General features: G+C 40.0%; 1 protein-coding gene across 3 annotated transcripts in view; it reads right to left on the reverse strand.

Annotated features, from left to right (window-relative positions):
• Window positions 1-621: 621 nt before the first annotated feature.
• The window catches only part of LOC121329114 (tumor protein p73-like), a 35855-nt gene continuing 22110 nt past the window's right edge, over window positions 622-14366 (reverse strand). For all 3 annotated transcript variants that reach the window (XM_041274469.1, XM_041274470.1, XM_041274471.1), the window contains 10 exons: window positions 9028-9214; window positions 8238-8353; window positions 7595-7704; window positions 6985-7127; window positions 6389-6477; window positions 5757-5881; window positions 5127-5278; window positions 4840-4972; window positions 2646-2739; window positions 622-2123 (listed from right to left, as the gene is read on the reverse strand). In XM_041274469.1, the coding sequence (XP_041130403.1) occupies window positions 1791-2123; window positions 2646-2739; window positions 4840-4972; window positions 5127-5278; window positions 5757-5881; window positions 6389-6477; window positions 6985-7127; window positions 7595-7704; window positions 8238-8353; window positions 9028-9214 (1482 nt within the window). In that variant the 3' untranslated portion in view covers window positions 622-1790. The remainder of the gene's footprint in view (window positions 2124-2645; window positions 2740-4839; window positions 4973-5126; window positions 5279-5756; window positions 5882-6388; window positions 6478-6984; window positions 7128-7594; window positions 7705-8237; window positions 8354-9027; window positions 9215-14366) is intronic.

A 14366-nucleotide genomic window follows, 5' to 3' on the forward strand; every position in this document is an offset into this window, starting at 1 on the left:
GGGTGTTCTAATACATCTGCACATGACTTTAGTCTAAAATCTAATATCAGTCAATCCAGTAACACAGAAGCACTTTCTAGGTTTTTTTTTAAAACCACAAATACGCAGTTTCAGCTGCCCTTAATCACCGGTGCACATACTGTGTACTGCCTGCAGATTCTACAAACCATTATCACATGCAAATATATACATATATTATTAGAAACTGTATCCTCTTTTAAAACCATAGAGTTTGTTTTTGCACAGGTCCCATCTGCTAACAGCCAAGAAAATGAATATATGCTGATGATCTGCAATCAGTCTGGCGTTCCTGAGATTTAAGGCATCATATACACTGGGTAAGTATGTAAAACTGTTTGTGTACAACGACTAAGCGATTGGAAGGCCTTGTTAAAAGGAATACAGTATCTCGCACAAAACCTTTTTTTTTTTTTTTGTAATTTGCCAGCTATTAACCTTTGTTTTTGCGATTTAATTTAATTAAAAACTAAATAACTAACAAACCAAAAAAAAAAAAAAAAAAAATCCTGTATTTTTTTTTTTTTTTATGAAAACAGTAAATATCAATGAAAAATAATAATATAACAATAATAATACAAAAAAGAAAGTTCAAATTTCTATGTGACAAATCACTTGTAAAGTTGTTCCCACAAAAAATACACAAACGTGATTGTTCACGCATCTGTTTCAATATACATCTGTTTACATTTACAGAAGAAGCAACATTCACAATGGAACGACAGCAGACTGGGGTCTCTAAGGTCACTGTTTTAAACACATTATCAGAGAACACTTTTCTTTCAATGTTAAAAAGGACAAAACAAATTTGTCTTTCAACTGTACCTTTTTTCTTACATATACGCATCGATAGCTGGTCACTGCATCTCTGGTCACTAATTTTCCGCTCGCTCAGAAGCATGCTGTTTGTTTTGGCAGTCCATTGAATAAACTGGCAGACTAAAGATATGCATGGCAGAGACTGGGAGGAGTGAAGGAAGGAGGTGGAGCACCAGTCATTATGGGTGTGGCTCCTATTCCAGTCAGTATGGGGGTGTGGGCGTGGCTTGTAGTCCAGTCAGTATGGGGATGGGCGTGGTTCGTATTCCAGTCAGTATGTGGGGGGGGGGGCGTTGTTCCTATTCAAGTCAGTGTGGGGATGGGCGTGGGTCTCCCCTTGAAAATATCATTGGAGGGAAGGAGGTTCACTAGATACGCAGGTAACAGCAACAGTCTCCCCGTGTTTTACAATGCATAATTTTCTCCTTGGTTTTAAAATGTATTTTTCAACAGCAAACCTGACCACAAAATACTAGACTTGACCAAGCAGGTGTTTGAACACTCTCCCTTCATAACATCGGTACGTGAAAAACACTGGAGAACCCCACAACCTAAAAACCGCCTTATTCCTCAAAAACAAGACCTGCTTCAGCTGCATAAAATTCACTTTTGGAAAACCTTTACTGTAGTGTTTCGATTACCCCCATTCCCGATATTAAAGACATCTCCTTTTATTTTTAAACGTCCAAATTAAAGACAGCGAGTGTCAAATAAGAGGCAATCTACCATGGTTTAAACACTCCAGATTTCCATTTCTCACCGACTTTAAAAAAATAAAAAATAAAAAAAATAAAAAAGGAAGTGCCTTGATTAAAACTCCTTTAACGGGGTAAAAGAAGAATTCCAAGAGCCTTTCTCGTTTTATTTCGTTTCCGCTGTAAACTTCCCAGGCCCCCTTTCCCTCCCCTCCCGGCCGCCCCTCCTGTTTCGTTGCCGCTGCGGTTGACAGTTCGCTAATTGATCTCGTTTTCTGTAAACTCCTCCTTGATGGATTGCTTGCGGGACTTGCAGTCCGGGACATCGAAGCCGAAGTCGGGCCAGTCCTCAGAGGTTCCCGTGCTAGTGCGGTTGGGGATGGTGATGGTGTGTCGCACGCGGAAGTGAACGGCCTCCATGACGCGCTGCCGCTGCAGCTCCCCCGTGGGGCCGATGGCCATGGTGGAGGTGTTGCTGCTGGAGGAGCGGATGAGCTGCTGGCCCCCGTAGTCGTGACCCTGTTTCAGGTCCTGGAGCCCTCTCCAGATCACCAGGCGGAGCTGCTCCGGGATCTTCAGAGCCACGAGGTCCTGTGGGAAGCAAAGGGGCAGAAACAGAAGTAGTAATCAAACTCGTAGCAACGCAAAACAGAGGGCTGTTCTATGACGTCTATCCTTGTGGTGCCATTCCAGTCCAGGAATATTTTAATGATCTAAATATAATATCCTTAATGCTATTTTAATCCATTTAGAGTTTTTGACCCAGTGGTGTTGTGACCCACTTATTAAATACATGCGTAAAAATACAGCAAATTAAGGTCCTTGAAAAACCTGTATGCATGTTTGAAGACTCCCAGGAATGGAATTGGAATCCCGGAAAGGTTAAAGCTTTCTGTTCTCACAGTAAATAGAGTTTACATCACAGCCAATAAGGGCTGCACGGAAAATTTTATATCTGATTTTTTCCTCGTAGCATTTACAGAATTTGGCCACCTGGTGGTACTGTATACCATTTACAAAATAAAATACATAAAAATGAAAATATGTAGAATAAGATGTGCACCTTTGTACTGTATTACAGTGTGTTAAAATGTATTGAATAAATGCAATTACCTCCATTGTTAGGTTCTGGAGATGGTACAAGTTCTGTAGCCCCTGGGATGTGAAGTATTCAATGCAGTTTTGACAGCCGAGACTCGTTAAAAAACTGTTCAGAAACAAAACGAATCCCACTGAGACTAAGGGCCAGTGATTAGAATCCTCCACATAATTAGCACAAGAAGGTCAAGGCTCAAAGATACGGGATCTCCATTCATAGCTAACGTTAACTAGCAGTTGGTAATTACTCAAACGTTTCATATATGTACTACACAAAAAAAAATAAATATATATATATATATATATATATATATTTAATATAAATGTCGTAACTCAAAGTTCTAGTATAGTTTAAATTTTTTTTTTTTGTTACAATTTTAGGTCCATACAGTTTGTATGTCATTTATTATGTACAATAATACAATTATTAAGGCTTGTTTTTTTCAAAAGTACAACACATTTTTTTAAATAATAGCTAACTGGTAATATTTTTTTTTTTTTATTTTTTTTTTCCGGGCCGATGTCCAAAGTAATATCATATATGTATACAAACATTTCGTAAAGTATTTATATTAAATTTGAGTCTTTTAGGTGTCATGATAATCATATCTCCTTAGTGCCTATAGAGGAAATCACCCCCGGGGAAAACACACCGGATTTTGTGGGGTATATAAATATTTGTATGTACTATCTATATATATATATATAATATATATATATATTATATATATATATATATATATATATATAAACCCATTAAGTGACATTGTCTTCATTCGAGGACAGGCTACTTTGTAATTTTTTGGAGCATTTTTAACTGGCGTCTGTTAATTTAACTCTATTGTTATGATAACGTACTCTAATTATGTTAACTGTAAAAGTGAAGTCTAAATGTAACGTATCAAATTACATAAATACCTCTTGTGCTCTGATTTTGTTAAAGCCAAAAGTATTTGGTACTTAACGGGTTAAAATGACATCTGAAGCTACCAACTATTCATTTTAAAGGAATGTGACTTACTGTAGCAATGGGAACAAACTAACGTTTCACTGTCTTAACTACAACGCACTGCTTCACAGCACATCTCTTCATCTGCACAGTCATTCTGATAGCTCTCCAGCTCCATTATCAGACCTTTCTTTCTGTCCATCAGATGCTAATTAAAACATTTTCTAATAGATTGCACGGTATTTGGCAAGCGCATTTCATATTTCGCAAAAAAAAAAAAAAAAAAAAACAAAAATGCAAAAAACTCAAATTTCTTATTTAAATAATTCATAGTGCCTCTCTAAATTGCCCCTTAGTTGCCCTGCGATGGACTGGCGTCCCGTCCAGGGTGTAGTCCTGCCTTGCGCCCCTGTGTCTGCTGGGTTAGGCTCCGGCTCACCGCGACCCTCTATAGATAATGGATGGGTGGATAATTCTTAGTAGAAACATAGTCTCTACATAGTCATCGAAACAACTCCAACCCTTAAATTATATATATATATATATATATATATATATATATATATATATATATATATATATATATTTTATATTTTTCAGTAAACATGATTATAAACGAGACTCTGAAGTGACATCAGGATGCTACATATTTACTATTTAACTACTAGGCAGTGGAACAAGTCAGTTGCTTTAATCTACTCAGTAGCGTTTCAATTCTGAAGCCAGGGATGGGTTAAGACCCTGCTCTACACTGAATTATAAAGTAACACATTACTGACCCTGTGAGAATTCTCAGCGCTAAAAACTATCACGTTTAATCAGGAAAAGGCAGTCTTTGCTATGACAACTCTCCTGCCGAAATGCGCAAATGACATGCATTCACTTGTTAGAATGCATTAATAACGCATTGTAGAGCAAATTATCTATATTATAAAGTAACAGGATATTGACATTATGAGAATTCTCAGTACTGCAAACTTTAAAAAAATAGTTTTTGCTTAAAGTTTTTTTTTTTGTGAGGTTTTTAAAATTTTTACTGCTGGGTGTTTAAATCCCACAACCCCATAATAAAGTAATCAATCAAAAGCAAAATAAATAAATATTATTCAGCATTCAGCAATACTGCATGAATTCATATATTTTCCCCAAACGCTATATCCCAGCTAAAAAGTGAATGAAATGAGGTGTCAAAGTGGCTGTGCACCGGGGGTAGTCCCGTGTTAATTAAGCACGGAGCCACTGCAGTGGAATGGGAAGTACCTGACGAGGCTGGGGTCAGGGTTATATTGCGGGGGAGGGGTGCAGTGGGATGCAGACACCATTGACTGGGCAGAATGACCTCCGTTCATGTCACCATTTTGCTGCATGTGGTGACTGTTCATCATGCCGGGACCTGCAAGTGGTAAGAAAAAAAAAAAAAAAAAAATTATTATTATTATTATATACATCCTGTACACTCCATAAAAAATGCTGCGTTTTGCAAATGTTGCAGAGTAATTTTTTTGAACGTAGCTTTTTCAAACGTGACTACGTTAATAGATCTTTACCCATGGGTCCCATGTTGGGTGCTGCGCTCTGGTTCTGCTGGGGCTGCTGTCCGACAAGCTGGTTGACGGAAGGCAGCTTGTTGATTCCTCCGTGCATCTTGTTCATGTTGGGCAGCACAGAGCCGTAAGAGGTGGGGGGCTGGACGGGGTTCCTGCGGATTAACAACAGGGAGGCTTTTCAGAAGCGCGATAGAGCACTGGCAGATAATGACTGCAATACCGGAGGAGTTTGTGTCCAGTTTAGGTCAGGTGCGTGACAAATTGCATTTTCCCTTTCTTTGATTGCATGTGTGGAAATAATGCCAGATTAAAACCTGATTTTTAACCTGAAAATCCTGACCCCTAGCACTGGACCATGTGTGTGATGTTGACTGGTTAACAACCCCAGATCCAGTGACACATCTGGCTGATCAGCCAAGGTGTTACAATGCTGGGCTGCAGTCAGCAGCTACCTAAACATTTCATTTTAGACTGGGACCAGTGGTGTAGTCCTGTATCTGATGGCACGGGAATGCCACTAAAATAAGAATTATTGTATGATTTAGCATTTTATTTCGATAGTGAACATTGCGTTCTGGCTGGACTACACCACTGGGACCCTGTGCCCCAGCCTGTATGAGGAGCACTCACTGTCTCTGGAGCAGCTGCTGCTGTTGCTGTCTGTATGAGTCTACCATCTGCTGAGGGACCAGCTCCACCAGCTCCAGACTGTCCTTGATCTTCATCAGGATCTCAAAGTTCTCCCGGCCACGCACCTAACAGGGCAAAGAGGAGGAACGGAGTCAATCCAGACACTAGAACACAGTTTGTAGTGCGGGGTCTTTTTGTAGGCTCTATGTACTAGTCCTGGGGTGGCCAACCTTGGTCCTGGAGAGCCACAAACCTGCAAATTTTCTGGGTATCTTTAAATCCTCAATGGCTAAAGACCTGGAAATCAGAGCTGATAAAGGATGAAAATAATTGGTTCAATTAAGTAATTGAGAACTCGGGTGGAAAGAAAACCCAAGACCAAGATTGGCCACACATGTGCTAGTCCATCTGTTGTTTTCGTTGACAATGATAGACAGCAATCTGACTTATATTTATGTAGGCTGTCCATGTGTTATCACACTGCAATTATCAGCATCAGTAATGTGCAGAGGACATTAAAAGGACAGTGGCTCATTGAGAAAAAGTGGCACTTTTGGGGCATAAGGGCAGGAAGGCAGCGATCAGCATGCTGTAATTACAATCAGGAGAGCTCGTTTGAGCTTCACACTTACAGGAATATAATAAATCTCCTCTTCGCCATGTCGTCGCTTTTTCATATTGACGCCTGGGCCTGGGATGTTCGGAGGTGTCTGTTTAAAAGCTGAAAGGCAGGAAGATGAGGTCAATTCATTCACTGAAGCAACAGCCTTAGAAGTGTCTTACCTCATGGCTCATTCACAACACCTACAAAACGATAACCACCTTAATACATGCACCTCATATGTGCAGATTGATTTACCGCGCTTTGATTTCCTGGACGTGAGTACTCACCCTTGATGAGCTAGTATTGTTGCAGTGAGTAAAATGCAGGTCAAATTCATTAAATGCAGTAAATACAGTATGTATACTGTGAAGTAGAGTGTGCCAATAATAATAATAATAATAATAATAATAATAATAATATTTTGTAATGCATGTCTACTCCCCCTTTAATATTAAAAACAACAACAAAACAATATTTTTGTCTGAGTGCCAGCTGTGAAGGGTAACTGAGTCAGCGCTGTAAATGATGTAATAAGGATCAAGTGTAGCTTTAGGATCTCAGCAGCCATTCTGTTCAGTCTGCTATTGAAACCCTGCTGCGATGGAATCACACACGTGAACTCACTGCGTTTGTTTGCGTTGCCGTTTTTGTTCACGCTGTCGTTCATGGCCTGCTGCTCGCGGAAGTGATCCTCGTCTGCTTTCCTGTCCCGCCCAGGACAGGCGCAGATACGCCCCTCAAACGACCTTCGACCCAGGACCTGGCCACTGCACACAGAGACTTGGGTTCAGGACAAGAGCACACAGCCATAGCAGAACAGATTCGTACATGCCGTCCAAAGAGTTGCATATACAAGCATCATTGTTATCACATACAGCCTTCTTTTTAATTAAGAGTGGTCAATTATTTTACCCCTCCTGATATTCTCCCCAATTTTTCTCCTCACCGCAGCAGTTCTGCAAGAGAACTGAAAACACCCAGAAACTCGAAAGTGGACGTCAGCGAGAGGGTCTGCTGTTACGCAATAAGGAGAAACAGTCCCAGATGGTTTTGCCTCCCTAACCCTTGCACAGCACGCAGCTATGCTAGAACAATCAATTAACTTCATGAGCAGTAACAGTAAGTGTACGCTAATATGTTTCTTGGGTAGAAGTGCCTACAAAGAGGCTGTAGATATAGCCTGTTGGTTACTGCACACAGATCCATACTGCTTGATAATAAAAGGCACACTCACTCTCTGGTCTCCAGAGTTATAATAATAAGAATGGGTCTTCTGTTCATGCCTCCCACACAACTGCTGTTACACATGAAGTTGTACAGGATCGTAGTGCATTCTGTTCCAACCTGGAAAACAAATGATATTTTAGCACAAGAACTGCTGATGATTTCAGCAATGAATCTACCATTTAATGTGTTTTTTTTTGTTTGTTATTGAAACAATCCAAAACAAAGACAGCTTTGATAACCACTGCCGGGATGTTCACTGTTACAAATGTATTAAAATACAACACAAGGCCACTAGATGGCACTGCAGAGCAACATACAGTGACTACCTCTGAAAGCATGCTGGTTAAGTATGCTGATTTTTATTTTTTTTAAAAGGTTCATAATATAATAGGTCTAGGAGTTAAAATCGTCTCGACTTGTTTTCTGCTGTGTTAGACACAAGCGCCCATGTAATCTGCATACTGATCCTGTGTAAAAGCCTGGGTACAAAAATCTGCCTTATACAAAAAAATATATACATAATGATGAGCCAATGATCCCTGGTACAGTGCTGTAGTTATTGCAGGGCTGATTTCCATGCAGGACAATGCAAACTGGAAAACGAACCATGCAAACTGGAAAACAAACAACGCAAAATGGAAAACGCATACCTGTGGTGACTCATAAGGTACCATCACACTCTGCCTTCCAGTCACTGGGTCATCTACGTACTGGGACAAGTTATTCCCTTCCACCCGAATCAGGTGACTCGCTGGAGCCACCTGACCTAAAAGAAATAAGGAGTGCATTTTGACCAGTCTTTTCTTTATCAGTCCCTGGGTGCAATGCTATTTTTCGCACATTCATGCTCCTGTTTTCAAAGAGCAGCTTCTCTTAACCATCAAAAACGGCAAACTCCCAGAATAGATACAGTACTGCATTCCATCAGAAAATCTGAATAAACCGAGTGAAAAACTGCAATGCTTTATTTCAAGAACCCATCATTACCAACCAATAATACAGTCATAGAACAGAAACATTCCAACGTTATTTATAATACAATACAAAGGACATGCAACTGAGGCGTTAATCAGAAACCTTATAACTAGTTCAATAACATGATTTGATTTACTAGTAATGTGTCTTTAAGATGTTATTGTTAATAGTCATCAGGTGTCAGGCAATGGCCATGTGCAAATATCCAACATACAGTAACAGTGTATGCTAGGAGAGTTCCAACTGACCACCTTCTATACCTGCCAGGGTGTGATCACGCTGGACACTGACACAGGCATCGATCATGCAGGTATTTCCCTGCTTTTTCCCCCCATTTTCCCACACTTTCACTTTCACGCAGGTGCCAGCCAGCTTGGCTATGCTGTGCCAGTACCTTTTATCTTTGCCTCCTCCTGTCCTTTATACAAGGTACGCCCCAGGGCATAACGGAGTGAGGTGACTTACCGTCATTGAAGTCTCTGCCAAGCTCGTGGTTGGGGCAGCGCTTCACCACTTCGGTCACATGCTCTGCCTTCTTATAGACCGGCATGGCCCGGATCACACTGCCCGGGGGGGCCAGCGAGGACAGCTTGATCTGTATGGGACAGGTCTTAGCAATCTGACAGTACAGCTTCTTCAGTAAAGGAGAGTACTGGAATCAGAGAGACACACAGGAGATTCTTAAGTAAATACTATGGCTACATTCACACAAATTCCAATACAAACAGCTTTTCAAAAGGCTATAGCAGGTGTGTTTACAATTTTAAAAAAAGCGAGATGTCTCTTCACTGCTGGAAAGGGCGTTAATAGGAATAAAATAGCACATTATTTCAGAATTGGTAAGAGTGCTGCTGTGACAGATATCAAAAAGTCTGCATCGAGATAAAAAAAAAGTTTGCATGTCAGGTGCTGACATTCTTTGGAAGTAAACAGAGAAACGCTCCAGCGCATTATCAAGTACTGGTACAGTTGTGTGCAATTTAAATTCTTTGTTCTACTTTTCAGTTTTAGTCTTTTAATTTATTTGAGCCAATGAAAACAACCTATAGATTTTTTTTTGTTTGGTTTGCTTTATTGTAAACCCGCAATGCACTTGTAAATGACAAGACAATAATGCAAATCTATAGTGCACTGATAGGCCTAATGACTATCTTTCTAAACAATGGGTTTATATTTAAACAAAGATCTTTTCAATGCTGAAACGGGAGTTACTAGGAATATAATAGCACATCAGAGATAGTATACAGTGAGTATCGTATGGTATACATTTCTATACTGTATATAAACAAAGTTTGCATTGGATGCCAACAGTTTCTTCGGATACAAACAAAGAAACGCTCCAACACATTAAAGTAAGTGCACAATGCAACGTCTGTGTTCTACTTATATATTTTTAAAAGTATTACTGTACTTTAAAACCGTTACCTTTATTTTAAAATGTGCACCAATTAATCCACCGACTAATCAACTGATGCCCATAAATTAATCGATCAAATATTTTAATTGATTGACATCTCTAATATATATAGAGGAGTCAGATCCTTTGTTGTCTGGGTTAGTTTGGAGAAAGGAGTGGGAGCAGGAGGTTGTGCACCCTGCCTCTACACTGTGATAGCTCTGCTTGGGTATGGGGTTTATGATTTTTTTTTAAAAAAATTTTTAAAGTATGTGAAAGCCTTGAACTGCAATATTCTGTGTCTGTTATTCCTGCCGCCGGCCAGCCTTGACCACACTACTCTACCACAATATATATATTGTACCATTGAGAGATTAATTTCTGGAGAGGGTTTAATGAAAATCCAGCTGGTTCTATGCTGATTAATATGGGTCTCATTATATTTAACAGTTGACTGCAGCAACAAACACTAATGAAAAGTGTGTGTAAGAAAATAACTAGCGACGGCTTTGTTGCTAGTTCTGAACCTTGCCTTTGTTTCTACGAATTCCAATCCCCTTTCCCTCATGGGTGAGGGGACAAGAAACCGATTTCAGCTATCGGGGTACCCGGGATAAAAAAGGGTTTAACGAAGCGCTTGTTCAATTAGTCTCATTAGCTCATCTCAGACTCTACGGGCCCCAGCGCAAAGTTTAAACAAGCACAATGGGGTTTGAAAAGACTAAAATGGTCTTCATCTTACTGTCAACACAAAGAAGTAATTCTATGGAATAGCTACATCCTTGCCAATGTAACGAAGTGCAGATGTTTTAAAAAAACAAAGCTTGACAAGTTGAATCGTGTTTGACATGAGACGGTTTAATGCAAAAAAAAAAAAATAAAAAAAATGTGTCAACTCTTTTACACATCCCAGCCTGCGTACTTCATGTTTTTCAGTGAGCGGAGTCTGTTGTCGGTTAGCGTTTGTCTGGGATTTGCATTGAACGACATGGTGGTCCACGGGCATTAATGTATCGCTCTGGCATGCTGGGGCAGGCTACATCCCCCCCAAAAAAATCCCCCCAAAAATTCACCTGAGGCAATGAAAAGGCAACTTCAGAGAACGACAGGGCTTGCGTGAGCATGTCTTAATGGAATGGACGGCTTTCAATGGGAGGGGGGGGTGGGATGGACATCAAATAAAGTAGCGCTGATAAAATTCATGATTAAGCACATTATCTTTACTCTATGGGAAGTGATGAGTGGAGACACAGGACTGCTGCTGCTGCTGGTTGGTCAGAGAGAAGGGAGGGGGGCGGGATTTGACGGGTGTGGTAGGACTGGGGGCAGCAATGTTGGTGGTGGCGAGGGAAGTGGCGCGTAAGGACGGATTGTAAATGAGCCCTGTGTGTTTTGGAGAGAATAAGATATTAGTTAAGGCGCGGTTGTGGCCAACAGCAACCCTGCAATTGTTGTTACAGCACATAGCTGTTTGTTATTGTTTGGTACATTTCGTGCCTTTGTCAGTGTCAATAAACTTGGTGTTAAACCCTGTTTAGCCTCCTTGTCACTGTGATTTCTGAGTACATACAGTGCGTGTAAATTATTAAGAATATTTTTTCTTACTTGCTGTTTACTGCACTGAACCGAAGGCTGGACAGGGTCTAACCACGCATGGAATTCAGAGAAAAACACGTGTTATAAAAAAAAAAAAAAAAAGAGTGCTAATAATATGGGGGGAAAAAAATACAGTGACACTAATAATATAACTTATTTTGTATCTGAACCCCCCACTCCCACAGTCGCCAGTGGCGAATGAAAATTAATAAAATAAATCCGCCAGGGAACAACTCACCGGAACCCAAAGACATTACATGCAATTGCAGATCTCTTTTCACAATCCCTTCCTTGTTCAATCCGAGTGCCCAAGTATATTTTTGGAATAAAATGAATGAAACTTTAGTCCACAGCGTACAAGACGTTTATCTTCTGGACTAAAGTATCCGAGCTTGCAGATATATGGTGAAGCCTTTACATTCTGGGTTTCAAAGCACAGTGCAACACTAATATGCTTCCCCAGCTCAGAAATCCAGCCTTGCAGAGCCTTTTCAAACAGTATTGTTTTGCTAGAATAGCGAGGCACATAAAGACCTTAGCAGAAATGACAATTGGGAACTGTACAGAACACACATAATAGGTGAGGAAATAAAACATTCGGAACATACAGATAATAAAGTGTTCTTGTCTTTTATGCACCTATTCAGACACAATGAGAAAACAGTTTGTCTGCCAGGTGTTGACATCATTTACCATTAGCCTTATAAGACCCCTTTAAATCAGCATTCCCGGGCAGTCTGGGGCTTGCCCGGAAAACTGTTCCGTAGGAGTAAATGCATTCAGGAGAGTCCCATCTTAGATGACTAATTCTAGCCGTATTCGTTGTTGTGACATGGATACACTTCTGTATGAATCGCAAAACTGGTTGCCCTGGGGGGAGAAAAGCTGCTAAAACTCACTTACATAATTTACAATATCTATGCGTATTTATGTATAAACAAAACAATTAGTAATTACCAATGCTGGTGTGTCCAGACAGGACAGGGTTGTTTAACAGCATAAACTGCACATTGTAAGAACAATTTGAGAAATCGTGTTGATAGATTTGTCTGTCTCGTTCATAATAATGCAACTGTCTGTTCGTCTGTGACTGTGGTCCTTCTTTCGTCTCTGCTTTACCCGGAGGTTGTGTTTTTGTGTGCGCTGCTTAAAGTAGCTTTAAACAGTCAAATCAATAGATCTCCAGCAATACTTCAGTGAAGACTTTGAGACGGACACCTCAGCCTTGGTTGTGCGTGAAATATTCCTACTGTAGGTGGGAGTTGTGTGGTCACATTTGTAAATGAAAGCGATATCAAATAAATTGAGTTATTTTCACAGAGCTTTTATCCCAATAGAAAGCGAAAAGATTAATTTAAGAGCTCTTTATTTTTTTCTTGTTCTGTAACATTTAGCAGTGTGTGAAAGCTTTGTTAATACAGCCTTTTTAAAAAAATAAAAAGTAAAAAAATATATATGCAGTAACTATAATGAGTTGCTGCAAGTCACCAAATACTTTAACACCAAGTGGGTTATTCTTTTATATCAGCGATTAGTGAGAACTTGAATGGTAGTTTATGGTACAATACAGCAGCAGTGCTAAGACAGAAGCCACAAGATATTAGAGGTATGTGCTTTACGAGCAAAATACATGCTCCAAGCCAAAAGAAACTGTACTACCATAACACCACACAAAACGTGCATGGAATGAAAGAGTTAAGGGAGCTGTGCGTTTAAGATAACATTGCCACAGACTAGTATACAGGGGGATTAGAAATTCAGTTGACCAGTCTGCAGTGGGAAAAAAAATACACAGGTAACAAGCAACGGTAACAGGTGTGGTCAGCCATGGTAATGCACTGTAAATACATGGTATAAGCACAGTGAAGTTGGTAAACATGCATAATTACTGTGATAAACTTTTTCATATAAGGGTGCTTAACATGGGAATTGACATTATAATCACCATGTTCATAACTCTGAATATGTTTTTCATTTAAACTCTGTTGAGCAACCCAGTTCTCCACAGCATTTGCATTAACGGTAATATACATGTTAATACACGTGCAAAGTACACAACACCTGAAAGATACTCTACCCTAATTTCTTAAGTAGGGATTGGGCAATCAAACTGTTTATCTGTTCTGTGTTTCACCCCATTCATCGTTTTCTAGAGATCAACAAGCCCAGGCTTCCTTATAATGCATGAAAACCATACAGTCGCTGTAATTGCCTTCATTACCTGCAATTCTACTTGAGTCACCCTGCTGTGTCGGGAGAGGGATTTCTCTCAATTGACTGGTGTTCAACTTTTAATTTCTATAAAGTTTTCAAGACTTTGAAACATATCTGAAGGTCTAACACTGTCCAGCAGCCCCGCATCCTGATCCAGAGATATTAACAGTACCCCAATGTTCCCTGTGCTGAGTCTGTCCAGCAAATAACACAGGAGACTCGGAGAGATGCAGTGCATTGATTTATTCAATGTCTATTGAAGAAATATTAAATCTGATCATTCGCATTTTGCTTTCTTTGTTTTTTTATTTAAACAACAAACAATATCTAGGGCCACTTGGTAATGTGTTTGAACATTCACACCTGATGAAAAAAAAAGAGAAAACGATTGTCTAGCTGCAGCTGTGCAGTGTGAGAGGCGTCCAGACTTGTCTGCCCAGGCTTGTTTTCATCTAATTTATTTTTCTTAAGGAAATGATTGAAACCTGCTGTCCCCCCCCTTTCTCCAGCATTCCTAAGACCATCGGGAACGTGCCGAAGACTTGCCTGAAACGAGTTCTCGCTATAAACCCACACGCTTAGCTAGAGCTGGTGGGAT

This window comes from Polyodon spathula, chromosome 16 (assembly GCF_017654505.1).
Source record: "Polyodon spathula isolate WHYD16114869_AA chromosome 16, ASM1765450v1, whole genome shotgun sequence".
In the NCBI taxonomy this organism is placed as follows: Eukaryota; Metazoa; Chordata; class Actinopteri; order Acipenseriformes; family Polyodontidae; genus Polyodon; species Polyodon spathula.